We start from the raw sequence: 27,678 nt of genomic DNA, 5'->3' as shown, positions 1-27,678 counted from the left end.
TTGTTTTCGTTCCTATTTTTATTACGTATTTTGTGTTTTTATTGTAATTTTATGTTGTGGCCTGCCCTGAGATCTACGGGTATAGGGTGGTATACCTATTTATTTCGATGTTTTTTAATGATTCTATTAACGTTGCTCCTGAAATAGCGAATGCAAAATGCTTTAAACACCGCAAAGCCCATTGCAAACCCCAGACCTCACAGTTCCTATCCAGAGCTTTGTTTGTGCCTGGAGTCACCTGTTTTCGGTGCCAAGCAACTCTGAGCGTGTGCAGAGAGCAAATGAAATCCTCCCCGCTTTTAGGATCGTGGTCCAGCCTTCCCAGCGGAGACAGTCCAGCTTTAGCTTCTGGGCTGCCTTGACACGAGGGGTGGGGGCTTGTCTGCCTGTCTGTCCCTGAGTGTCCTTCCTCCCGCTGTCTTAAGGGAGGTCAGCGGCTGCCTGCCCTTTGCTCCCCAGGACTGTAGTGACCACAGACCAACTGTGAGCAGCTGAGGCAGAGCAGTGATGCACAGCCAACACAGCCGCCCGCCGATTGCAGTGCTGTGATTCAGATTGAGCCAAGAGATTTGCCTGATGGGGGGGGGGAAGGAGCTGCTCCTCCTCCCTCTGGCCTTTGGGCACCCGGACGCGGGAGGAGGGAGGGTGAAGGGGTCCCCAGCCCCCTCTTCCTGCCCCTCGCCCCTCGGAGGGAGGCAGCGGTGCGTCCCAGGGGCCTGGCCAGCTTTATTGTTACATAAGAGCCTTGGGAGCCCAGGCTCCTCTTCTGGGTTGCCATGGAAACCGACCTAGTGATGGGGATGACTGTGGCCTGCGTGGCCGCATGGAGACGCGAGGGACGGGCTGGGTGGGGGTCTGCAAAAGCCTCCCCCGCCACGCAGCCCCTGCGTCCGGCCTCCCCAAGCATTCTTCCTCGCTGGGGAAGGGGCTCTTATCTGACCCCCCCACCCCATTCCTTTCAGCAGGAAAGAGGCAGCAAGTTCATGGGGGGGGGGTCATCCAGAGAAGGGAAGGGAGCCCCACAGCACAGCTGCCCGCAGAAGAAGGCAAATCCATTTACGAGGCTGAGCACTTTAATCAGTTTATCAGTATGATTGGCCAACTAATGCTCTAATTGCAGATTAAATGTGCCCCTGATTAATCAGTGGGGGTGAATAAGCCAAACGCTCAGGGATTTAGGTGTCTTAAAGGGGCCCTCCCCACCACGCAGGCTGAGGAGATGTCAGGGCAGGGCCAGCCACCACCCCCCACATGCCACGAAAGACGGAGCAGGCGCTTTTAGGGTCACGCTCCTCCCTGACCTGCATCTCAATCCAGCAGACCTTTCGAAAATGTAAGTTAAGAGGAGCTTCCTTCAGAAGCCTCAAATGGCAGCTTCGCTGGGAGTTTGCAATATGTGCATTTTTGGGGATTTAAACCAATTCATGTGCCCCAAAACAGTTGATTTGGTTTTGTTAAAAATGTAGTTAGTGTGAGCAGAAGAGGGAGACCAAGATGATGAAGGGGCTGGAAACCAAGCCTTGTGAGGAACGGTTGAAGGAGGTGGGGAAGTGTCGCCTGGAGAGGAGATAGGAGAGCCTTCTTCCAATATCTGAAGGGCTGCCCCATGGAGGAGGGAGCAGGCTGCATTCCTGCGCTGCTGGGGGTCCCTTCCAACTCCACAATTCTGTGATTCTAAGGAGCACTTAAGCAAGCTGTGCACTCCGTTTCCAGAAGAGGAGCTGGCAAGTTAACAGGACCAAAAACTGCATACCCGCCAACATTTTTCCGATGAAAAGAGGGAGGTCCTAAGGAAAAGCCTGTTGTCTTTGTCCATTGAGTTTTCTGGGCACGGATACTGGAGTGACTTGCTGGTTCCTGCTCCAGGTGGATCACGTTTAGTCAAAACTCTCCACTATGACCTGTCCATCTTGGGTGGCCCTGCACGGCATAGCTCATAGCTGCTCTGAGTTATTCAAACCCCTTCGCCACAGCAAGGCAGTTTTTCCATGAAGTGCTCACTGGAAGGACAGATCCTGAAGCTGAGGCTCCAAGACTTTGGCCACCTCATGAGAAGAGAAGACTCCCTGGAAAAGACCCTGATGCTGGGAAAGATGGAGGGCACAAGGAGAAGGGGACGACAGAGGACGAGATGGTTGGACAGTGTTCTCGAAGCTACCAGATTGAGGGAGGCAGTGGAAGACAGGAGGGCCTGGCGTGCTCTGGTCCAGGGGGTCACGAAGAGTCGGAAACAACTAAACAACAAGGAAAAGCAGGACATTCTGGGATCAGATCAGAAACTGGGACTGTTGGGACACTGGGAGGGTCTGGAGATTGTGCCTGCTTCAGTTGACCAAACTGAACGTTATAAAGCTTGTCAATGTCCTTCTTAAAATGGGCTGCCCAGAACTGGACACAGGACTGCAGCTGGGGTCTGACCAGGGCAGAATAGAGCTGTGCTTGGGCACCTATTTGTGCCATCTCAGCTCTGAGGCTGCCTTTGGAGGCTGGTGCCCAAAAGTTCTCCCTTCCACCTTCCTGGCCGGTCTCCTCTGCCTGCCCTTTCTCTGTACGTTGCAGGCTGCCTTTCTCCTGGCAGTGCCCTGGCTGCTGCTCCTCTCTGCCCAGGCTCTCTGTTGGTTGAGGGATGGCTCTGGCATCCCTGGGGCACTGCCAGCCTCATTCCTCAGTCCTGCTGCCATGCGCGTCCATCTCAGACCCTTCCTTCTCTCTCCTGGGCCTGGCTGGTTCCTGCTGCTTGCAAAGTTCAGCCACCACTGGGCTTTCGTCTGCCTCACGGCTCCTTGGAGACGTTGTCCCGCGCAGGCCCTGCTCCGTGGCCTCCTACGAGTGAGCAAGCAGTGCATTTGGCTCTCCCAGCTGCCCTGACGGCAAGCTCAGCGTGGGCTCCCTTCTGCTCCCTGGGGACACAGATGCAGGAGGGACGGCTTGGCCCCTGGGGGGTTTAAGGGGAATTAGAGGAAGCTTCTCTGCCCTGGGAGGGTCAGCAGCACCAGAGGATAATGATCTTAGAAGCTGATAAAAATCATGGATGGCATGGAGAAAGTGGACAGAGAAACGTTAGACCTCGTGGACGTCCGAAGAAGGTGAGAGCTGGAAGATTCAAGGCGGATAAAGCCCTGCCCTTTTTCACACAGCACGGAGTTAAACTGTGGAACTCCCTCCCACATGAGGCGGGGATGGCCACCAACTTGGATGGCTTTGAAAGAGGATGGCTATTGGATTCTAATGGATGATTGAATATTGCTTTATTTGATAGGAGTTGTTTGTTTTAAAGTTATTCTGACTTTCTGTATTGGATCAGATAACCAGGAGAGGGCTATGGATGGCTACAATGGCGCTGCTCTGCCTCCATAGTCAGAGGCAGCAGCAGCAGCAATAATAATAATAATAATAATAATAATAATAATAATAATAATAATTTATTTATACCCCACCCTCCCCGGCCAGAGCCGGGCTCAGGGAGGCTAACACCAATAAAATCACGGTAAAAACATAATGGGAGGTGGGGACCAAAATACCCCACCAATTTAAAATACAGGTTAAAATGCAATTTAAAATGCAGCCTCGTTTTAAAAGTCAACCATAAGGGGAGGGAAACCTAAGGGTCAGACTGAGTCCAGACCAAAGGCCAGGTGGAACTGCTCTGTCTCGCAGGCCCTGTGGAAAGATGTCAAGTCCTGCAGGGCCCAGGAGGGAGAGGGACTCTTGGGCTTGGATCCTGCTTGTGGCTCTCCCACAAGGGGTTGGCCACTGTGAGGGCAGGATGCTGTTCTTGATGTGCTCTTGGTTCCCCAACCCTCTCGCCCACCAGCTCCCTGCCCTGAGTCCCCCTCCCTATATCCTTCAGGAGACAGCCAGAGCCTGGTCCTCTGCTCCCTTGGGAGTCCCCTGCCATTGGCCACAGGCTGACCCCCCCACTGCTGCCCCACTGCAAGTGTTTGTCTAAGCTCCAGCTCTTCTGGTTGTGCAGCGAAGACAAGCCTGGTGATGGCAGAGGCCCTGGAGTGACGGCGTCCCCCTGGACTGCCCCCCAGGGGAGTCTCCCTCCCCCCGCCACTGGCTTCTTGGGGTTGTGGGGTCCCAGGAGCCTCCCTCCTTCATCTGCCACAAGCGACCAGGGGAGGGGGGAGGTTGGAACTGGTTGCCCTTGGCTCTGCAATCTGCTTTTCAGATGTTTGCCCATTAACATCTGGCTGGCTGGTTCCTCAACTCTCTCTCTGGCTGGGTTTCTCTGCGCTGCTCTGGTTATATATTGTGCTCTTCCGATTCCCCTGGGGGGCCCAGGGTGCTTGCATGTTCAGGCGGGCACGGGGGGGGGGGCGGGAAGCTAACATGACAGGGCTCACAGCTCTGCGCAAAGCATCGTGCGGACAAGGATCCTGCCGGCTGGCTTGTTATCTACACTTGGGCCTCCCCCCTCGCCCCCCCGGGCTCTGGATGTTGCATTTTTAGACTGGTGCGGGGGGGGGGGGGTTGCGTGTGCTCATGCGTGGCGAGCAGAGGAGAACTTCCACATCAAAATTTCATAAGCGAGGTGCATTTTCCACTCTGCGAGAGATGCTTGTCGTGTTCCCCGGGACTTGGGCAGGGGCAAAAGGCTCCCTAAACTAAGTGCATTTGGCAAATAGAGGGCTAGGAGCACGGTTAATTCAGATGCAAAGTCGTCATGCGATGAAACTTGCTGGCAGCACAATTCTATGCATATTCACTCAGAATTAAAGACAGGGAAAGAAGCACTTTTAATGCAGCGCATAGTTAATCACTGGAACTCGCTGCCCCAGGAGGCAGAGATGGCTGCCAGCCTGGATGGCATTAAAAGAAGATTGGACAAATTCATGGAGGAGGACCTTAAGGTCCATAAATAGCAACACCCTAGAGGTCCCTAAGGAAGTCAGATTAGCCTCAACCAGAGCCAGGGCCTTTTCAGCACTGGCCCCGGCCTGGTGGAATGCTCTGTCTCACGAGACCAGGGCCCTGCAGGATCTGATTTCTTTCCGCAGGGCCTGGAAGACAGAGTTGTTCCGCCTGGCCTTCGGCTTGGAATCAACTTGATCCCCTTCCCCTCCCTCTTTCTTTTTTCCTTTCTCCTTCTGTGATGGAACTCCTATTTGGGGACTTCCCTGGCTTTTTTCTGGCCCTCGTAGGACCAGTCTGGATAGTTGGCCCTGGTGAAGACTTGACCTTTCTACTGAAATAAGGCTGCATTTTAATGTTGTACTTAATCTTGTTTTAAAGTTGTATTTTAATCAATTGTTTTTACCTGGTGTTAGCCGCCCTGAGCCCGGTCTTGGCTGGGGAGGGCGGGGTATAAATAAAATTATTATTATTATTAGTAGTAGTAGTAGTATTACCAGGTTGGCTCTGCTCTGCTTCTGGATCCCAGTTGCTCTTGTGCCCGGATCCTGCTTGTGGGTTTACTGCAGGCATCTTGGTGAGCACTGTGAGGAAAGGAGATGCTGAACCGGGTGGCCATTGGCCTGATCCAGCAGGCTCTGGTTCTGATGGGTCAGTGCCCCTGAGTAGCTCAGTGTTTAGAGGACCCCAACCTTGGCTAAGGTTGGCCTTGCTTTCGCTGCCTTCTTGACTAGTCATCTGATTATATTTGTGCGCATTGACCAGCTGCAAAACCTTGAAAAATAAAGCATTTTGAAGAAATGGGACATGTCCTTTTCAGTGTGAGATGACTTACGATTTAATAAATAGAACCTACCCTTTGTTGATATAGGGACACGGGTGGCGCTGTGGGTTAAACCACAGAGCCTAGGGCTTGCCGATCAGAAGGTTGGGAGTTCGAATCCCTGCGACGGGGTGAGCTCCTGTTGCTCGGTCCCTGCTCCTGCCCACCTAGCAGTTTGAAAGCACCTCAAAGTGCAAGTAGATAAATAGATACCGCTCTGGCGGGAAGGTAAACGGCGTTTCTGTGCGCTGCTCTGGTTCGCCAGAAGCGGCTTAGTCCTGCTGGCCACATGACCCGGAAGCTGTACACCGGCTCCCTCGGCCAATAAAGCGAGATGAGCGCCGCAACCCCAGAGTCAGCCACGGCTAGACCTAATGGTCAGGGGTCCCTTTACCCCTTTACCCCTTGTTGATGGGAAGAAAGGTAATTCTAATAGTTTCTTTTCCTTCACTTCTTGGAATGAGAAATATTTGGCGACTGCCGGTCAGAGAAGTGAACCAAGTAGTTTTAAGAAATAATCTAGCTCCAGGTCCATCCATGTACATCAAGGCCAAATTAGGACATGCTCTGTCAAGTTTCAGAGCACCCCTGCCGTGTGTTACCATAAGACGGGTGTGTGCTATTCTAAGACTTGTGTTATTCCTTCCTGCATTGCAGGGGCTTAGACTAGGTGACACTTTGGGTCCCTTCAGACTCTGCAATTCTATAATTCTGTCACACTAAGGACAGGGGAAACATAAATAATACAGTATCCTGTTTGGATATGCACCTCTACAAAAATATGACAATCGAAAGCAATACTTCTATTAACTTTTTCACCCATTATGTAAAATCTAGTTTAAAGAATTGTACTAACCTGAGTCCCTAAACTGTAGCTGACTGAGGCGGTGCATAAATCTGGCTCTCGTGTCCATGACCCGAGGCGGATTCCTCTGAGTCAACCCCCGTTTCCTCCGTTTCTTACTAGTCAGAATACAGTCGTATTCCTCTTCTAATATTGGCCTCTGGCTATATCCGGGCAGAGTATTCGGTGTTTTAATGTTATATATCTTTGGTCCAAAGGGACCGTGGATGCTGATTCCCATTTCCGTCTCTCTTCCAATACCCTTAACTGCCGTACCCCCTCATTCCAGAGCTCTCCCACATAATGGAACTGCAGAAATGACTTTGAGGGGGAAGCGCTGGGGCCTCTGCTGAACTGACGCTGCAGGTGGTTCAGGCTTGTGGGAGATCCCCAGGGGACCATCCAGTTGCAGGGGGTGGGATCAGTTTCAGTTGTTGGTTTTCGAGGATGTGGGCAGGAGAATGGCTGGTGAAATCTAGAATCACAGAACTGTAGAGTTGGACAGGATCCCCAAGGTCATCTAGTCCAACCCCCTACAATGCAGGAATCACAACTAAAGAGAGCTGGCCAGAGGCAGATCTAGAGGGGGGTGGAACTGGGACCCCACCAGGCCCTGGGGTCTCCTGCAAGGAATTCCTGGCATGAGGGATCGATCTTCATGTCCTCTTTACAGACATCTCTCCCCCCCCCCATTTTTTTATTCATTTTATAACACAACTAAACAACACAAACAGAAAAACAAGCAATACAAACAAATTCTTGTCTTATCCTTATTTTTTCTAAACATTGTTAGGTGGGCTTCCCCAATTCCCCCCCCATCTGATTTTCATTTTACCTCATCTTTAGCAGTTTACATATATCATAATTTTTAACCTTTTTTTATCACACTTACTTTTACCATAAAAATCTTCACATTTTATCACTTACAAATAATACTATTTTAAAATACACTATCTTCTACTTCTAACCCTACAGCCTATATCCACTTCCAAAGCTATTCTAGAATTTAAATATTAACATATTTTTTCAAATATTCCTTAAACTTCTTCCAGTCTTCTTCCACTGTTTCTTCTCTCTGGTCTTGGAGTCTCCTGGTCACTTCGGCACGTTCCATATAGTCCATCATCTTCATCTGCCATTCTTCGATAGTTGGTAAATCTTGTTTCTTCCAATTCTTCGCTAGCAATATTCTCGCAGCTGTTGTGGCATACAGAAAAAAAGTAACATTCTTTTTGGGGATTTCACCCCCCACTATACCAAGTAAAAAGGCTTCTGGTTTTTTAATAAATGTGTTTTTCTACACTTTTTTCAGTTCATTATAAATCCTTTCCCAGAAGTCTTTTACCTTGGGGCATGTCCACCACATGTGGTAAAAGGTTCCTTCATTTTCCTTACATTTCCAGCATTTATTATCATGAGTATGATACATTTTTGCTAACTTCACTGGTGTTAAGTACCACCCGTACTTTACAGACAGCTTTTTAACACAGAGTTGGTCTGCCAATGGGCCTGATCCCTGATGCCAGCTCCCCAGAGGGCACTTCCTTGGGGATCCTGCCCTCTTCTGCTCTGTGGACAATGACCAAGCCAGTGTAGACAGGAGTGTGAGCAGGCTGGGAAGGTGGGCTTGCGAGAGCTCCTCTGGGCTGGGGATTCTGCCTGCCTGCCCTCGTCTGTGCCAGCTCACCGTCCGAGCGAGGAGCGAGCGGGCACTGGCCAGGTGGCCCTTCAGCGAGGGGGTTGGGGGTGCGGCAGTGGGGCAGGTTGGGCTCCGGGGCCCAGAGACCCCCAGAGGCAGGTAGGGCAGGATGGGGATCCCTGTTTGGGGGTTCCTGGTTCGGGCCACCTCAAAATCGTGCACCCGGGGCCATGGGCCTCTGCCCCCCATGCTATAACAACAACAACAACAACAACATTTATACCCCACCCATCTGGCTGGGTTTCCCCAGCCACTCTGGGAAGCTTACATTAGACATTGTAAAACATTAGACATTAAAATTTTCCCCGAAACAGGGCTGCCTTCTAGAAATGAGATAGCCCTTTCTTCCTCCATGAATTTGTCTAATCCTCGCTGCCTCCCGTGGGAGGGAGACCCATAGTAAGTGTGCGCAGGATCACAGCTTGTGTCTGGATATTCTTGAATCTAAATTTAACACGCACCGTGGTAGTGCTTAGCAACTATATCCATTCTTCTTTTCTTTTTTTATCTCAAATGCCCCAAATTCCAATTAGTTGGATTTTGAGAAATTGCGGTTGAAGGAGTGGTTCTTTTAAGTAGAACTGAGCAGCCAACGTTTCTTTTTCTTAATGATTTGCCTCCGCTGTGTCCGGATTGCTTGAATGGGAGGCTCAATTTCAGCCCCTCCCTCCAGAAACCCTGAAATGAAATGAAATGAGGTCATGTTTTCCCTGAGCATGAAAGGCCAAAGCAGATTACAAGGAATAAGATGATGCTGGAAATGAATGTTAATGAAGTGTTAAAAAAAGAAGAAGAAAAAGGTGCTGCAATGGACAGCAGCTTATCTAGGAAACAGATCTTCGTTCAGGGGGAAAGGATCAGTGAATCCACCAGCTCACTGAGTGGTGGGGGAAAAGGCTAATACAGGGGTCAGCAAACTTTTTCAGCAGGGGGCCGGTCCACTCTTCCTCAGACCTTGTGGAGGGCCGGACTATATTTTGAAAAAAATAAATGATCAAATTCCTATGCCCCATAAATAACCCAGAGATGCATTTTAAATAAAAGGACACATTCTACTCATGTAAAAACACGCTGATTCCCAGACCGTCTGCGGGCCGGATTGAGAAGGCGATTGGGCCGGATCCGGCCCCTGGGCCTTAGTTTGCCTACCCACGGGCTAAAAGGATGAGCATTTTCAGAAAGGGACTGCAAATACCCTTTGTCAACCTGGCATTAAGGCATCTCTGGTGTGGCTGCAATTAGAAGCCTCTGGAGAGCCCTGCTTGCCTCATGGGCACCAAAAATGGAACCCTGAGCTGGGAAAGGGAAGGCAGCAGGATCAGGACCTGGAGGAGGAAGAGGAAAGGACCGGCTGGGGGCAGGGATGGGGGAGAGACCCCCTTGGCCAGGCAGGACAGGAGGACTCAGGAGCACAAGGTGAGGCATGGCGTCTATGTTCTGGTTAGATTACGCAGGGCTGCCTCTGAAGACGGTTCGGAAACTTCAGCTGGTGCAGAATTCAGTGTCCGGGTTGCTCACTGGGGAAAGAGGGTTTGAGCATTTTGCATGGATCCTGGCCCAACTGGCTGCCAACTTGTTTCTGGGCCCAGTTCATAGAATCATAGAATTGCAGAGTTGGAAGGGACCCTGAGGGTCATCTAGTCCAGCCCTCTGCAATGCAGGAATCTCAACTCAAGCATCCATAATGGCTCTTGCTATTAGAAAGTTCTTCCTGATGTTCAGTTGGAATCTCCTTTCTTGTAACTTCAAGCCATTGGTTCGAGTCCTACCTTCCAGAGGAGAAGAAAACAAGCTTGCTCCATCCTCCGTGTAACAGCCCTTAAGATATCTGAAGAAGGCTGACCATATCTCCTCTCAGTCTCCTCTTTTCCAGGCTAAACATCCCCAGCTCCTTCAAGCGCTCCTCATCAGGCTTCGTTTCCACACCCTCCTCTGCACACCTTCCAGCTTGTCAACACCCTTCTTAAACTGGGCTGCCCAGAACTGGACACAGAACTCCAGATGTTTGTCTGTCCAAGGCAGAACAGAGCAGGACTATGACTTCCCTTGATCTGGACACTAGACTTCTGTTGATGCAGCCTAGAATAGCATTAGGTTCTTTTGCTGATGCGTCACATGGCGGACTAATGTTCAGCTTGTGGTATTTCAGCAGAGACCAGGTGGCCCACCTGTCGCAGGTGCTACGCTTCTATCCTGCACTGGGCTGGACTGAGGTTTGATTAGATGATCTGATGTGAGAAGCTGGACTCTGCAGGTCTTTGGTCTCATCCAGAAGACAGGCTGTTCTTGTGTCAGACTCAGTTGCCCAGAGATGCTCGTGGCCAAGGCAATGAAGGAAGCCAAACTGACGGGTGGGGGAAGGGCAGGACTGTGAATGCCCCCCCACCTTTAAGCAGCAGTCCTCACCAGAAAGTTTACTCCTTTGCTGAGAGGGCAGCAGGAGAGGGGCTGTATGGCTGCTGTGAAGAATTGCACAGGCAGTTTCTGGGTGTTGCCCTGGGAAGAATCTTGAGCCCCAGGACAAGAGAACAATTAGCTGCCGTTCCCAGGAGGGCAGGACTGTCAGAGCTATTTATCAGGCCAGCCCCGGAGCTCCCTAGCCGGGCCAGTGTCCTTGCAAGGAGGAGAACCAGGCAGTCTCCTCCGTCAACAAGGCACAGAAGGATGAAAGGACAAGTGACCCGGTTTAATTGCAAGATCATGCCCTGGCCTTGTGGCAAATGACTCTGGCAGCTCACTGCTTGTCGGAGGAGGGACATTTCTTCCAATCAGGAGGGAAGTACCTGGGGATCAGGGCCCCCAAGGAGGCAGCTGCAAAGCCCCCAGACTCTGAGCAGTGAGGATCTCACTTAACTCCATGTGTTCCAATTTCTGCAGGTTCATTGAGTGGTTTGTGTCCTAGCGGGGTATATGCTGGTATTTTCTGCCAGGCCCCAGGTCCTCTGACTGACACCCCTTTTGAGCTTCTCTCCTCCTCTTTATTTAAACCCATTTTCTTCAGGAAGAAAGGAAGGTTGAGAAACTGAGGCAAATAGTGAAGTTCTGAGCTCCTCCATTCATGCAAAGGGACTGGTTTTGTCTCACACACCACACTTGCAAAGCACCACCTCCCAATTATACAACTAAGCACGGTACAGAGAAAGCTCTTCTCCCCCCCCCCCCCCATGATAAAAGTTTAAAGAATTTTGCATTGCATGGAGGGAGAGGAGGGGGGAACATTTTATTCCTCTCTTAACACCAGGACTTGGGGGCATCCAGGGAAGCTGAACACTGGAGGATCAGGACAGAAGATTAGGATGTGGTTGAACTGTGGAACTCCCTGTCACAGCAGACAGTGTTGGCCCCCAACCTAAATAGCTTTAAAAAAGGAGCTAAAGATTTGTGGCAGAGAGGACTCTCCGTGGCTCAGCTCCAAGCAGCAATGCTTCTGAATCCCAGTCGCTGGAAGCTGCAAGATGGGAGAGGGAGAGGGAGAGTTCTTGCACGCAGGTTCTGCTTGTGGCTTTCCTATAATGCGTATCTGGGCGGCTGCTGTGAGGATGCCAGACTAGAAGGGCCTCTGGGGCTGATCCAGCAGGACTCTGTTCTCTTTTCCAGTTCCCCAGAGTCTCCCAACCTCAGGATGAGTCATTTTCCATTTACGTCCCATTTCCCCCATCATGGAACTAAGAATTCCCCCACCCTTCCTCTTGCCCCACTGCTGCCCCCCAGGGAAAACCGCTCTTTAACACTCAGTTGGAGCAAACGGAAATTCGGGTTTTCTCTGGACTGATGTTTGCTCCAATTGAGAGCTAGAGAGCAAGTTTTCCCTGTGAAAGGAGTGGATTGGGGGAAAACTGCTTGGAGCCATGCTTGGTTGGGGAAATCCAGCCAGATGGGCGGGGTATAAATCATCATCATCATCATCATCATCTTTTCATTATCAAACAGAATACCCCCCCTCAAGGCCCACGGTCTCTAAGCACGGGGCAAATGGGAACGTGGAGGAGCCCTCAATTTTGCCTCAGTTTATTGATTTGCCTATTACTTTATTATTTTGATTTTATTTCTCAAACTTGTATACTGCCCTTCACCCAAAGACCACAGGGCAGTTCACAGCATGGAAGTGCAGTGGGATTCCCAGGCAGTCGTCTCCCATCCAGACATTGACCAGACCCAGATGTGACCCGTTTAGGGGAAACATGAAGAGCTGCACTCAGGATTGTATTCAGTGGTGCTCAGGCAGCATCCCAGCTGCACAATGGGGCTTTCTCCCTCTCCCCCCATGTTGGGGGGTCTGCAGGGGGCAGGAGAGGGAGCGTCCATTACTCAAGTGGAAGTTGACTACATGAGCGGAATGGGAGTGTTGGATCTGAGCCTCGGGTTTGCTCAAGGAAGGAAAACGAAGGTCGAAGCCATTGTTTCTGATGGGTGGGGTATAAATAAGAAATTATTATTACTATTATTATTAATCACACATGAAGTTAATTCAGGTTAAATAGGATAATGGAACAAGTTCTGTTGCACAATGAAATGAATAAATCTGCAAGACTCTTAGATGAGAAGGGAGGGTCTCCGTGTCCCAGCCCTTGAAGGAGAGATCTTCCTTCTCATTCTGCGGCACTTGCTCTGCTCAAAAATCTTGACCCAGAACTTGGCTGCTAAGGCCAAACCTTCTGGATTCTCCCTCCCTCCCTCCCTTTTCTGCTTCTGCCAAGCAGCTCCCAGCAGCCCAAAAATACACGTCCACCTTCTGGCCTGGAAAGCTAGATGAGCCAAACTCTTGGCCTTCAGAAAGGAAGGCTTTTCCTCTTCCTTTTCCGCTCATGCTCTGCCACGATGAGGGCTCATTCACACCCCCAGTATCCCCCTGGGGAAACCCACTTTTTACGGCTGAATCAGGGCTGGATGAACCATAAGCAGAACAAGCATGTGCTGAGGGCCTCAAGGGAGGGGGGGGGTAAATAAAGTGGAAGCATACCCAAATAATCATTGTTTTCCATCTTACTGGAGGATTTATTTTGAAAAATAAAATATAATTTTATGGTTTATTGTTGTTTATACTTTGATTAAAAAATTATCATTAGTATGTTGCCCATCTGGGGGGTTTCCAACACATATAAAAACATAATAAAACATTGAACATTTTTTTTAAAAAAATTCCCTATACAGGGCTGCCTTCAGATGTCTTTTGAAGGTTGTATAGTCACTTATCTACTTGGCTTGGGGGTCGCATATCTCTATGCCCATCTCCAATGAAAATAGAGATGTCCTAAGGACATAGCTGTCAACTTTTCCCTTTTCTTGCGAGGAATCCTATTCGGAATAAGGGAATTTCCCTTAAAAAAGGGAAACGTTGACAGCTATGCCTAAGGAAAAGCAGGACGTTCCGGGATCAGATCAGAAACTGGGATGGCTTCTGTAAATCCGGGGCTGTCCCTGGAAAACAGGGCCTGTAAGTGAAATTAAGAGGCAGTGTGGCCTAGTGGTGAGAGTGCTGGACTAGGACCTGCGAGACGGGTTCACATCCCTGTTTGGCCATGAAGCTCACTGGATACATGGCCTTCTCAATGGCCCCCTGCAAAGGATTCTCTAGCTGAGATTCCTGCATTGCAGGGGCTGGACTAGAGGACCTTCGGGGTCCCTTCCGACTCAGGGGAAACCCAGTCTGTGTGTGCTGCTGGTGGGAGGCCACAGAGAGCTGGCGGTGCTCCCTGCCCCGTTTCTGTCCGAGCTCTGTGGACGGAGAACCTTGAGCTTTGCAGCAGGTGGACTGTGAAGATGGGCTTCCAGCAGGCAAGGGCAGGGGGCAATGTGGGTGCCAAGCAGGGGGCAATTCCTGTGCAACGTGGGTGGGAGGGAGGGGCAGGAAAACGGCCACGTGCCTCTGGCACTGATGCATCTCTCTCTCTTCCCCTTCAGGCGATGGGAACCCCAAGGAGAGCAGCCCTTTCATCAACAGCACAGACCTGGAGAAGGGGAAGGAATATGACGGGAAAAACATGGCCTTGTTTGAGGTGAGCTGGGCGCGTCCTGAATCGGGAAGGGAAGATTTGGGATGGAGGAGCCACAGCTGGCGGGGGGAAAAGAGTCTTGCATCAAGATGGGAAACGCAGAGCGTTAAACCAGAAGCGTTTTTGTAAGGGATTGTAGGAAAAGGCCTGCCAAGGAAATAAAAGAACTTATTTATATATGTGACAATGGCGGCAAGAGTCTTGATAGCACAAGGATGGAAGAATGAGGAAATCCCGACAAAAGAACAGTGGCAAAGGAAAATGATGGACTATGCAGAACTGGCGAAATTGACATACAAACTGCGACACAAGGACAAGTGTGGCTTTAAAGAAGAATGGGAACTTTTAACAAATTACTTAAACCCCCCCCCCCCAATGAATTGGACTCCCTGGCAGGCTTTGAATAAACACACACAGATTTATTATTGTTAACATAATAAATAGATCATTTAAAGATCTTTACAATTTTATAATATGCAGAGAATAATTTGTGTTGAAAAACCGGAGAGAGGAGCTGAGGGAAGTCTGGGGGGTGGGGGGGAGGGAGGGATTTTCTTGGGGAGGGGGGAGGGGGGAAATGGGGGGGGTGAATATATGTTTTTGATAATTTGTTATGTTGAAATTCTTAATAAAAACCATTAAAAAAGAGAGAAGGAAACACAGAGAGTTAGAGTGCAGACACGCAAACTGGGTTTCCACAGTGGGAGGCAGCCCTGCTCCTGAATCCCAGTTGCTAGAAGCTGCAGGAGGCGAGAGTTGCTCTTGCGCTCGGATCCTGCTTCTAGGTTTCCCATCTGGGCATCTGGGCATCGGCCACTGTGAGAGCAGGATGCTGGACTAGCTGGACCCCTGGCCTGATCCACAGGCCCTTCTTAGGGAAGTCTATTGTGGTAGCAGAACCTCCATGCTCAGGCACAGCCTATCTGTGAATACCATTGTGCTCAGATTGTGGGCTTCCCATGGGTTCAGCCACTGTGAGAAGAGGCTGCTGGACTAGATGGGCCACTGGCCGGATCCAGCAGGCTCTTATGTCCTTATGTACAGCCTAGCTGTCAACCTGTCCCTTTTCTTACGAGGAATCCTATTCGGAATAAGGGAATTCCCCTTAAAAAAAGGGAACGGTTTATTTTTAAAGATGTTCCAATTTGCTTATTAAAAAAAGCGACCAATATAAACAGTTGGTGCAAATATTGAGGAAAAATAACATTGAATTTAAGTGGGAATTTCCAGAGGGGCTCTCATTTTCTTATAAAGGGAAAAGACATAGGCTCATAAGGCCAGATGAAATGGACAAGTTCCTGAGAAGATACAGAGAGTTAGGAAGAGAAGAAGAATCTTCTTCTTTTTAATCTGTGATAAGTTTTTAATCTGTGATATTTACTGTATTTTTGGTTTCTATGGAAGCCGCCCAGAGTGGCCGGGGAAACCCAGCCAGATGGGCGGGGTACAAATAATAAATTATTATTATTATTATTATTATAAGAAGTGGCTGCGATGGGAGCAGGGGCAGAAGGAGGAGGATCCCAAGATTCTGAAGAGGATGGGGGGAAGAGGAGGAAAAGGAAGAAGAAGAGGAGAAGCAGAATTAAAATTTATTATTAAAATTAATTGGGAAACATCATGGCGCTGAAATTGTGGACTTGGAATGTTAATGGGATGAATGACAGGAAAAAACGAAATAAAATTCAACAATATTTTTTAAAAAAGAATTTGGACATTATTTGTTTACAAGAGACACATGTGATGAGAAAACATAGAAAAATCTTAATTAATAAAAAATTAGGAAATGAATTTATTTCATCTGATAAAAACAAAAAGAGAGGGGTGGTATTATATATAAAAAATAAATTGGAGGCTCAACAGATCTTTAAGGACGAGGAGGGTAGAATTGTAGCTGTACAAGTCAAATGGCAAGGCAAAAAACTAATAATTGTCGGAGTGTATGCACCTAATGACAGTAAAATGGACTTTTTTAAAGACTTGGAGGAAAGACTATTTGAATACTTGGATCAAAAGATTATAATAATGGGAGATATGAATGCAGTAGTGTCAATGGAAATGGACAGATTAAGAACAACAGGGAAAACAAAGGAAGGAAAACTACCAAAAACATTCTTTTCAATGGTAGAAAATTGCAATTTAATTGATATTTGGAGATTGAGACATCCATTGGAAAAACAATTTACTTTCCATTCTGAGGCAAATCAATCAATGTCCAGAATTGATCAGATATGGATATCCAATGAATTAACATCAAGAATTTTAAAGATTGAAATTCATCCTAAAGTACTTTCGGATCATAATGCCATAATGTGTATTGTAAAAGGACTTGAAGAAAAATCTTTCCGATGGAGAATAAATGAAAATCTCTTTGATGATCAAAAAATAGTGGAAAGTGCACAAAAATGTTTGAAGGACTACTTTATAAATGACATGAATCAAGGATCAAAAATGAGTGCAGTTTGGGACGCTGGCAAAGCAGTGATGAGAGGTTTCTTTATTCAGCAAAACACAATCAATAATAAATTTAGAGAAAAAGGGGGAAAGAAATCTTAAAACAAATAATGGAGAATGAGAAGAATCTAATTACCAGGTCGAATGATAAGAAACTAAAAATGAATATTAAAACTCTACAAGCTCAATTTGCGATGATAATAAATAAAGAAGTAGAATGGAACATTAAGAGAATGAAACAGAGAAACTTTGAGTTTGCAAATAAATCAGGGAAATTGCTGGCCTGGCAGATAAAAAAGAGGAAAGAACAAAAAACAATTCATAAAATTATAGTTGAAGACTAAGAGATAGATAATCTGATAGACATTTGTATAAAAGAAAAGAAAAAGGTAATATCAAACAAATAGAAGATTTTTTAAAGAGAAAAGAGGTGCAGAAAATTCCGACAGAGAAAAAGAATAAACTGAATGAGATAATTGAGATAGAAGAAATTAACTATGCAATTAAAGAATTGAAAAGTGGAAAGACACCAGGGCCAGATGGATTCAGTGCGAGGTTTTACAAAGAAATGAAAGACACTCTCCTTGTACCGTTGAAAGAAGTGATGAACAACATCTTAACAAAAAAAGAAATTCCAGAAACATGGAAGGAAGTGTATATCACATTTATCCCAAAACAAGATTCTGATTTGACCCAAGTTAAAAATTATAGGCCTATCTTGCTTTTGAATACCGTATTTTTCGCCCTATAGGACGCACTTTTTCCCCTCCAAAAATGAAGAGGAAATGTGTGTGCGTCCTATGGGGCGAATGCAGGCTTTCGCTGAAGCCTGGAGAGCGAGAGGCGTCGGTGCGCACCGACACCTCTCGCTCTCCAGGCTCCAGGAAGCTATCTGCAAGCCTTGCACACCCGGGGGGAGTTCCCCCGGGCACGCAAGGCTTGCGGGCGGCAGCCTGCAGCGCCGAGCACGGGGCGCCCTCCGGAGGACGTCCCGTGCTTCACGCAGGTGTCGGCAAGCCTTACACACCCGGGGGATCTCCCCCGGGAGCGCAAGGCTTGCGGGCGGCAGCCTGCAGCGCGGAGCACGGGGCGCCCTCCGGAGGACGCCCCGTGCTTCGCGCAGGTGTCGGCATTATAAGATAAAAAGTAAAATAATATTTTAGTGCAATATTAATTAAAGAAATGTGGAAGAAGTAAGTAAAATGAAGGATTATCAGGCAAGCTGAGGGAAGTCAAAAAGAAGAAATTGGTGATAAATAAGATGTGTTGATTGTATAATTTTGTATTGGAAAATGAATAAAAATATTTATAAAAAAATAAAAATAAAAAAGGGAACGGTTGACAGCTATGATGCACAGTTCAAGGCCCAGCTTCTCCAAACAGGCTCAGGTGATGAGAAAGACCTCTGCCCTGAGGTGGGAAGGGGAGGAAGAGTTGGGCAGCTGCTTGCAATGGAGGCGTTGTCAGCAGCCAAGTCCGCTGCCTCGCTGGCCGGCCCCCCGGCCCCCCTGAACCGCCCCAAGGCGCAGAATGCGCCCACGCTGTCCATGGTGATGGAGGCGGTGAAGACCCTGAATGAGCGCAAGGGGGTCTCTGTCGTGGCCATCAAGCGCTACATCCTGGGCACCTACCCCGGGGTGGACCCCATCCGCCTGAAGTACGCCCTGAAGGTGGCCCTGGCCAAAGGCCTGGAAAGGGGCTGCCTCATCCGGCCACAAAACTCTTCTGCACTGGGGGCCACAGGGAGATTCAAGATGGGCACAAAGGAAGCCAAGGGAAAGAAGAACCAGAAAAAGCATTTGGATGGAAAAAGAGCGCCCAAACCGAAGAAAGCGGCCAAGAATCCCAAGGCAAAGGTTCCTGTGGAGAAACCGAGGCAGGGAGCAATCGCAGAAGGGAAGGAGGAGGAGGCGGCTTCCAGCAAGAGGACCAAGGCGAAAGCTAGCAAGCAGCCAGGCAAACCTCCAGCGAAGCCCAAGGCAAAGAAGTCCCCCGGGGGGGGGGGAGAAAGAGACCCAAATCCTCAAGAAACGGAGCTCTTCCAAGGCCCTCCAAGCAAACACACCCGGTGCCCCCCGGAAAGCAAGACGGGGGGCCGAGGACGAGGGGGCCCCCAGGCAGAGGCCAAGGCACCTGCAGCGGCCAAGAAAACCAAAGAGGCCAAGGGAGAGAAAGCCAAGGCTGACCAGGGGTCCAAGCCCCCCAGAGCCAAAGGGGGGAGGGAGGGGGAGAATCCAGCCAGCCGGGGCCCCAAGGAGGCCTGAGGGGCCAGATTCCGCAGGGAGGGCAGGATGGGGGCACATGGCTGTCCAACGCGGCACCCTCCAGCCACCTCGTCCAAGGGAGAGGAGACCCCTTTTATGGTGGGGGCTGCCCCTCCACCTCTGGCACAACGTCCCCATTTATGAATGGACTATTTATGAGGCAAAGACCCTGTTTTTAAACAGCGTGTCATTTTCCAATAAAGTTCAGAATGCAGCAAAAAAAGGAAAAGAAAAGAAAAAAGAAAGAGCTCTGCCCTCTCTGCCTGAGACCAGGGGAGCTGCTGCCAGCCAAAGTAGGCAGCACTGGCTTAGTTGGATCAACAGCTTAAGGTAGCAGCATCGCCTGCTGTCAGAGCTGCTTCCAGATCCTAGCTCACAGAGGATCACGCTAGCCAGCGATCATTAAATAAAAGTCTTTATTGAGTTACAGTTTCCATTCTCAAGCTGCTGCGTGCAACTCTACGTCTCATGGTTAGATCGGCGAAGCTCCATCTGAGTCTCCGCCCCTTGTACACCAACTTAATATCCTAGCCTTGCTCCACCTTTTCCGCCTGACTGTTCTTCTCTGGGTCCCTCTGCCCCCCGGGGTCTCTTCCTTCCGGGATTCCTCTGACGCTGACGCTGACCCCCCTGACTCTTCTCCCTCCTTTCGGCGGGCTTTAGGACCTGGCTCCCTTTCCGGGCTGCCTACTGCGCCACCTTCCTGTGCATTTGAACTTGGCACGCGCGCCCAACCTTCCACCTTCCGTCTGACCGTTTCTTCGCTCCCCGATGGAGGTGTGGCCACTCCTGACTCGTGCCCTCCCCCCTGTTGTGAGCTGCCAGCGCTTGATCCCTGGCGCCCTTCCTCTTCCCTGCTCTCTGGCGGTGACGCTGGTCCTGATTTCCAACTGCTCCCCTCTGAGTCCCCTCTGGCTCTATCTTCCTGGGGTGTCCCCCTAGGCTCCCCCCTTGCCCTGGCCACTGGTGCTCCTTTCTGTGAATCTTCTGATTCACTGGAAAGACTCGGAGATCTCGGGTCGTCGTCATCACTCATCTTTTCTTCTGCCTCCTCTCCCTCGCTCTCTGTTTCCTCCCTTGCCCTTGCCTCTGCTCCTGAACCCCTGACACCTGCGTTTCAAGGGAGAAATGGGGTGTGCAGAGCGGGGGGGGGGTTGGGGGAGCGGAGAGGCAGTTGTGGGCCAAGGGGGATGTGGAGAACCCCTCTGGAGAACCCCTCTTCAGCCCCGCTCCTCCTTCTCCCCACAGGAGGAAATGGACACCATCCCCATGGTGTCGTCCATGCTCAGCGGGCTGGCCAACTACACCAACCTGCCTCAGGGCAGCCGGGAGCACGAGGAGGCGGAGAACAACGAGGGAGCCAAGAAGAAGCCCGTCAAGGTGAGCCATTCAGGGCAGGGGGCGCCGGGAGACTGGTCTTTGCCTCTGTGGGGTTCCTTGTGGGGTTGGGGGCAGAGGGGGTCTTGCTCTGGACCCCAAGTGTGTGCCTCCTTTCCAGAGGGTCAGGGGCTGAGCTGATGCCTGTGGACTCTCCTTGGCTCTGTTGCGGCTGTGTTGTTCTTTTTAAAAAAATAAAACAAAATGGGTTTTTAACAAAAAATGAAGTGCAAATATAGGCGGGGGGGGGGGGGCGGGGACAAGGAATTAAAACATGCAAACCATTAAGTGTCACAGCCAGGAAGGACAAGAGTGTAAAAATACAGAGCAGCTCCAAAGGGATAGTAAAGTATTCCCTTTGCAAATAATACAGATTCGTACAAATCAAAGAATAAAGGTTCCACAGAGTCTTACATTTGCAAATCCCGGTGGCACAGAGTCACCACGTGCCTCAGTTATCTGCACGTGAAGAAGGGGCTTCGGGTGATGATCTCAGGGTCCAGGTCGGTTATATGGGGAGAGGCGGTCCTTGAGATTCTTCTTGTGGGGATTAAACAAGATGGGGAGGCAGCCATGTCCCCCACCTTGCGCTCCGTGGAGAAGAAAGTGGGCTGTGAATAAACAAAGAAATTCTTCTTGACGGGACTTTGAGCCTCCCGTGTGACCCCCCACCAATTGTTTCCTGGCATTATTGCACCGCTTTCTGCGTAAGTGTTGAGAAAGGATTTGTTTGAACTGTCTTGAGGAACCTTTGAGCCCTCCTTGCCCTCCCCCTCCCCTGGCACAGCCTGGCAAGGCACCTCCATCCTTCACTGCCGGCAGATGTTTTCCTCTGCCCAGTGCCAGGGGGAAGAGGCTCCTCTGCCAGGACGAGGGAGGGTCGTTCTGAGAGCAAGCCCCTCACCCGCTCACCCAGCCTGCTCCCCAAGGCGCCTGGGCCCCTTCCTTCCTGGGCCTGGGAGGAGGGTGGGGGGTTATCCATCCTGCTCCACACCCCCCCGGGTGCCTCACCACCCTCTCTGCTCCCTCCCCTTTCAGGCTCCCCAGATGGGCACCTTCATGGGCGTCTACCTGCCATGCCTGCAGAACATCTTTGGCGTCATCCTCTTCCTCCGCCTGACGTGGGTCGTTGGCATCGCGGGCATCATGGAGTCCTTCTGCATGGTCATCCTCTGCTGCTCCTGCGTGAGTCGCCCCCTCCTTGGGGACCTCATGGGCAAAGCGGGGAGGGGAGGGGGAAGGGGAGAAGCCCCCCCCTTTGCACCAGGCAGGCAGGATTCCTCAGGGCTGGCAGTCCAGGCCCTCGCTCTGGCCATAAACCTACGGAAGGAAGGTCAAAATGAGGAGCCCCTCAAAATGCCCACATTCTGTCCCTTCTTTGAGGTCTCACCCCAGGGTGGGGGTGGGGGGGGGTCACATGGGAAGCTCACAGCTGCCCTTTGGGATGGTTGGCAGTGGGACAGGCTACCTGGGAAGGTGGCAGGCTCCCCCTCCTTGGAAGTTTTTAAAGAGAGGTTAGATGGCTCCCTGTCAGGGCCGCTTGAGCTGTGATGTCTGAATTGCGGTCCCACCCAGCTCTTCAGTTTTATGATTTTTAAATTTGGGGTGTGTGTGTGTGTGTGTGTGTGTGTGTGTGTGTGTAATCAAAGCTACTAAATAGATCTATTAACAAACACACAGGTAATTCAGAACTGCAGTCCAGAAAATAAATACAGCAGAAGATTATTATTTCTTCCTCCAATAAATTGTCCCAGTTGGCACAGCAGGCAGGTGGATTGCAGGCTGGAGGAGCACCTGTTAGGGATTCCTCACCTGCAATTCCTGCATGACGGGGGCTGGACTAGAGAACCCTTGGGGGTCCCTTCCCCCTCTACAGTTCCAGGATTCTATGTGCCAGTGGGGGATGCCGCCAGGCCAGGCATAGGAAGGCAGCTGCCGGCGCTGGGGATGGATACACCTGTCTGGATGGGCAATGGTGCGGCGAAGCTGATTAATCCCAGCCTGCCTCCCGGGGACTCATCCAGCTGCATCCTGCCCCAAAGGCCCCGCTCAGCCCATCCATCTCCCGGCCGTCCCCAGGAAGCAGCCTTGCCAAGTTGATTCAGCCCCCACCTCTCCCCACCCCATTACCTGCCCTCAACCCCCCAAAGGGACCCCCCAGAGACACCCCCTTCTGGCTGGTTGGGGCAGCCCTAAAGCCCTGGGTTCAAGTCCCAGGAAGGAGGAAGGCAGGGCACTGGTTTTGCAAAGTCTGATTCAGCGAAACAAATCACAGAATCTCAGAGCGGTCGATTTTGAGGGGCTCCGTTCGTCATCTAGTCCAACCCTCTGAAATGCAGGAATCCCAGCTAATGCCAAAAGTCGTTTTCACAAGCCTAACCAGACATGGAATTTTACTTGTTTTTAAATTCTGTTGCTTCCATTTATATTTTGCCCCACTTCATTAAGGCGGCCTCTTTATTTGGAGTCTGTTGGTTTTGCGGGTTTTCTTTTTTTATATAAGTATTGTTTTATGAAACCACTTACAGATTTTTGCTTTTCAAATCAAGCAGCCTGTACGTTTGGCTGAAGAATATAGAAATGGGTGTAGCAAGCCCTGCAGCTAAGCTGGAACACTTTTCAGATGGAAGCCTGTTCTGGAAAACGGGCGTCATCGCCTTTGCTTTCTTTTGAATGCCCTTTGAGGATAAATGAAAGGGAAATTTTAACAGCGCTGTGTTGCACACAGTGACTGATGGGGGGGAAGTGTGGATCTGGCCCTGTGCCCCCCCCCCGGCCCCTTTGAGCTGGTTTCTGGCTGGATGAGATGTGGCCCCCATTCCAGGGGGACCCTGCAAGAGGAGGGGTCTCAGCAGCACAGGCAAGGGGAAGCCGCTTCCCAGACCCTGAGAGCCTCTGAGCTTCTCAAAATAAGAGTGACTTCCCTGTATGACTGACAAGCCAGGCGGGCTCTGCTCCGCCTTCACAGCTGGAGACGGCAATGTCTCTGAATCCCAGATGCTGGAATCCTCAGGAGGGGAAAGTGGATCTGGCATCCTGCTTGTGGGTTTGCCCTGGGGGAATCTGGTCTGTTCCAGAAAGCTTTTCTTATTTTATTTTTATTTTATTTTATTATTTCATAACATTTATATACTGCTTGATTGTAAAGAAAGCTCAAAACAGTTTACCAAAAAGAGAACAGAACAGTAAGATTATTAGTAAAAGCAATACAAACCTTCAAAAAATTAAAACCAACAATAAACTAAAAATACAACAGCATCCTAAATGTCTGGGTAGGCTTGCCAAACAAATGTATTTAAATATACCTTTCTAAAGAAACCAGAGGCCTTCCTGTTGGGCATAGTCGGCCAATTGGTGCCAAAGAAGGATAGGACTTTCTTTATGTATGCCACAACAGCAGCAAGAATACTCATTGCAAAGTATTGGAACACACAAGATTTACCCACCTTGGAAGAATGGCAGATGAAGGTGATGGACTATATGGAACTGGCGGAAATGACTGGCAGAATCCGAGACCAGGGAGAAGAGTCGATGGAAGAAGATTGGGAAAAGTTTAAAGATCATTTACAGAAATATTGCAAAATTAATGAATGTTAGAATGATGTTGGATTGAAACTAAGTGGTCTTTAGCTGAAATGTTATAAGGGAATATGAAAAAATGGATTATTAATAGGTAAAAATTTAAAATTATAATACTTTACGATTAACGACTAGGATATACAAAGAGGGGAGGGATTTGCTGAACTAACAAACTGAACTGGAATACAAAAAAGGGAGGCGTGAGGAGGTCCGGGAAATAAGCAAATGAAGGATAAGTAATGGAAAGAATGAAGTGTTTTTAACTATTTTTATTTTTGCATTTTTCTTTTTTCTTTTTCTATATTGTAATATTTTGAAAACCTTAATAAATATCTTATTAAAAAAAAAACAAATGTTGTTTCAACGCAACAAATGTGCCTGCTTGGTGTCAAGAGGCAGGGAGTTTCGCAGTGCCAGTGCTGCCGTACCAAAAGACTGATTTCTGACAGATGCAAATGTCCTTATGTTCTCACCCTCACCTGCTTCTCAGCCCCCTCCATCACCTGCCTGGGGCCACTTTCCAGACTTTGCTTCTTCCCTCTGGCCCTTGGCTTCCTGGTGACCCCCTGCCCTCCCCCAAGTGCTGTCTCCACTCTCCATCATCCGGGAGCCGGACAGAACAATCTAGGGGGGAAACGGAGGGTCTTGCCTTGTCATGCCTTGGGAAGAGGTAAACCCAGGAAGGCCGACCTGGCGCTCATTGGGATTCCTGCATCGCGGGGTTTGGGCTAGATGGCCTCTGGGGTCCCTCCCAATTCTGCAGTTCTAATCCCCCCCCACCAAACCCTCTTTCATTGCAAGTCTCCTACCTCTCTGCCTTTCCCTCCTCACAGACGATGCTGACAGCCATTTCCATGAGTGCCATTGCCACCAATGGAGTCGTGCCAGGTGGGTAGAGCCCTTTGTGTCTGTGTGTTTGTGTGTCTGTGTGTTTGTCCGCCTGCAAACGCGGAGCCCCAGGCCAAGGGGAGGGGGGATCTTCCTCAGCACTCCTCCTGACGGCTTGCCAGCGCCTTGGTGCCCCCTCTCCCCCTGCCAAGACACCTTGCCTCTGCCTCCCTCTTCTGCAGCCACTTTGTCCTGCCACGTGTGCTGGTCCCAGGGGTAAACCTGAGCAACGCAGTCCAGGTCCGGTCCCGAATCAAAGGGTTCTGCTAGGAGTCAGTCCGACAGAGCCAAGGCAGGACACGAGGCAGGAAACCAGGCAAGGGCAGGCACAGGATGACAGGCAGGTTCTGGCAAACATTGGGGCGGGGTCTGACAGCCTTTTATCTTTGTTGGGGTAGCGGCCGGTCCTGATCCCCCGGCGACTCACCCCCGTGTCTCGCCCGAAGACGAGCACTCCTCCTGCGAGTACTCAGGTCTCTCCTTCTCTCAGACCTCAGACTCTGCAGCTCGGGAGACGTCGGAGGGTTACTAGACCCAGAGGCCGCCTCAGCCTCCCCTGACCCAACCGGTAGTGGAGCTGCTGTAAGTGATGGCCCAGCTGGAGGCAACGAGGTAATCCCTGCATCTGGAGCCAGGGCAGGCTCAGGCCCCTGACTCGGCCCAGCTGGTGCTTGTTGCAGGGGAACCTGTGCGGACTGGGGCTCTTCAGGATCAGGCTCCAGACTAGGTTCAGATGATGCCTGAGGCAAAGGATCCGGTGCGGACTGAGACTCCTCTGATTCCGAGTCTGAGCCCAAGTCCCAGGCCATCACACTAGGGCTGCTTCACAGGGTTGGCGCATAGCCGGAAGTACAGCTGGGAGGCCAGGCAATGGCCTGCTGGCATTATCCAAGGGCGTGGGCACTCAGTTGCATACCCTCCAACATTTCTCCGATGAGAATAGGGACGTCCCATGCCATAATGATAATTTCCCTCTTTATACCCCACTCGTCTGACTGGATTGCCCAGCCACTCTGGGCGGCTTCCAACATATATAAAAGCATAACAAAACATCAAGCATTTTAAAAGAAGCCTTCCCTCTACAGGACTGCCTTCAGACGGCTCAGGGGTTGGGTAACTCCATGTCTTCCAACATTTCTCCCAGGAAAATAGGGCCATCCTAAGGAAAAGCAGGACATTCCGGGATCAGATCAGAAACCAGGACAGCTTCTCTAAATCAGGGACGTCCCTGGAAAATAGGGACACTTGGGGGGGGGGTCTGCAGTTGCTCTCCAATTTCCCCCCACCCCAGTGCCCAAATGCTGGCGTTGGCTACAAGGATTTTATGATGGCAGGATGGGAGTCTCTTTTATGCAAACCTGTATTCCCCCCCCCACACACCATAACATATAACATCTGTAAAACACATTCTTATGACGTGACTCACAAGTTACGAGATCCACAAACCCTTGGGACTTGGACTTTGGTGTTCTGGAGATTCATTTATTTATTTTATTTGTCTGTTTCATAAAATTTATACACCACTCGGATGCTGAAAAGAAAAGCCTTCAGAGCAGTTTACAAAAAGATAAAAACAAGAAGATTTGCAATACTTTAAAACATACGAAGACTTAAATGCATCAAAATTCACTCCATTCTTTGGCAATCAGCCTTCTTGATGGTCCAGCTCTCACTTCCATACATCACTACTGGGAAAACCATACCTTTAACGGACCTTTGTTGGCAAGGTGATGTCTCTGCTTTTTAAGATGCTGTCTTATGCGTATATGAAAGCTTAACTCTCTCTCTCTCTCTCTCTCTCTCTCTCTCTCTCTTCTCTCTCTCCCTCCCCGTCTGTCTCCAGCTGGTGGGTCGTACTACATGATCTCCCGCTCGCTCGGCCCTGAGTTTGGGGGCGCTGTGGGGCTCTGCTTCTACCTGGGCACCACTTTTGCAGGTGCCATGTACATCCTGGGCACCATCGAGATTCTGCTGGTGAGTGGAACCTATGCTGCATATGTGGTGGACATGCAAAAAAAGTAAGGAATTCTGGGATGAAATATATATGGAACTTTAAAAAATGTTTAAGGGTTTGTTTATATACAAAAAACCCCAGAGTCTTTCCTTCTTCAAATATTAGGTCCTGACATACCAAAGAATATAAGGGAGCTATTTTTATACGTGACAGTGGCCACAAGAATTTTAATAGCCACTAATTGGAAAGGAGGAAAAATACCATCAAAGTCGGAGTGGCAGCAAAAAGGAATGGAATACGCAGAGCTGGCTAAGCTTTCAGGAAAAATAAGAGACCATGCAGACCAAGTATTTTTTTTTAAAATAAATGGGGTTTATTTAAAAGTTACATTAAAGACTGTAATAGCATGAAGTCTGTGGCAGCCTTTGAATAGCTTCTGTAGTCTACTGAATAAATTTAAGAAAGTACAGTATCTTTAATAAGTAATTATTAAAAGCAGAGATGAATACAGTGGTACCTTGGGTCACATACACTTCAGGTTACAGACTCCGCTAACCCAGAAATAGTACCTCGGGTTAAGAACTTTGCTTCAGGGTGAGAACAGAAATTGTACTCTGGCGGCGCGGCGGCAGCAGGAGGCCCCATTAGCTAAAGTGGTGGTTCAGGTTAAGAACAGTTTCAGGTTATGAATGGACCTCTGGAACGAATTAAGTTCTTAACCTGAGGTACCACTGTAGTGCACTAGTTAAATACACACTTAAATTTATATGGAATTGGTGGGAAGTCATTAGAACCAAAAGAAGACTGTGAAAAAATGTAACAGATTTTGATTATTATTATTATTTTTTGATAACTTTGATTTTGTGTTATGTTTTTAAAAGTTCAATAAAGCAATTTTAAGAGAGAGAGAGAGAGAGATTCTGCTGGTGAGTGGTGGCAGGCAGAC

General features: G+C 49.5%; 2 protein-coding genes across 3 annotated transcripts in view; both read left to right on the top strand.

The window, feature by feature from the left end:
* SLC12A5 (solute carrier family 12 member 5) overlaps positions 1-27,678 on the top strand; it is a 90,555-nt gene that overhangs the window by 44,657 nt on the left and 18,220 nt on the right. For both annotated transcript variants that reach the window (XM_081011219.1, XM_081011220.1), the window contains exons 2-6: positions 14,125-14,219; positions 20,183-20,314; positions 21,350-21,496; positions 24,724-24,778; positions 26,622-26,752. In XM_081011219.1, the coding sequence (XP_080867345.1) occupies positions 14,125-14,219; positions 20,183-20,314; positions 21,350-21,496; positions 24,724-24,778; positions 26,622-26,752 (560 nt within the window). The remainder of the gene's footprint in view (positions 1-14,124; positions 14,220-20,182; positions 20,315-21,349; positions 21,497-24,723; positions 24,779-26,621; positions 26,753-27,678) is intronic.
* On the top strand, positions 18,122-18,934 carry LOC308479498 (uncharacterized protein; the record flags this gene model as incomplete). The annotated part of the gene is made up of 1 exon (XM_081010211.1): positions 18,122-18,934. One exon carries the CDS (start codon positions 18,122-18,124, stop codon positions 18,932-18,934), a length of 813 nt encoding a protein of 270 aa, XP_080866337.1.

This window comes from Podarcis pityusensis (genome assembly GCF_964106645.2).
Source record: "Podarcis pityusensis genome assembly, chromosome: 6".
Classification (NCBI taxonomy): domain Eukaryota; kingdom Metazoa; phylum Chordata; class Lepidosauria; order Squamata; family Lacertidae; genus Podarcis; species Podarcis pityusensis.
This window is presented reverse-complemented; position numbering and strand designations above follow the sequence as displayed.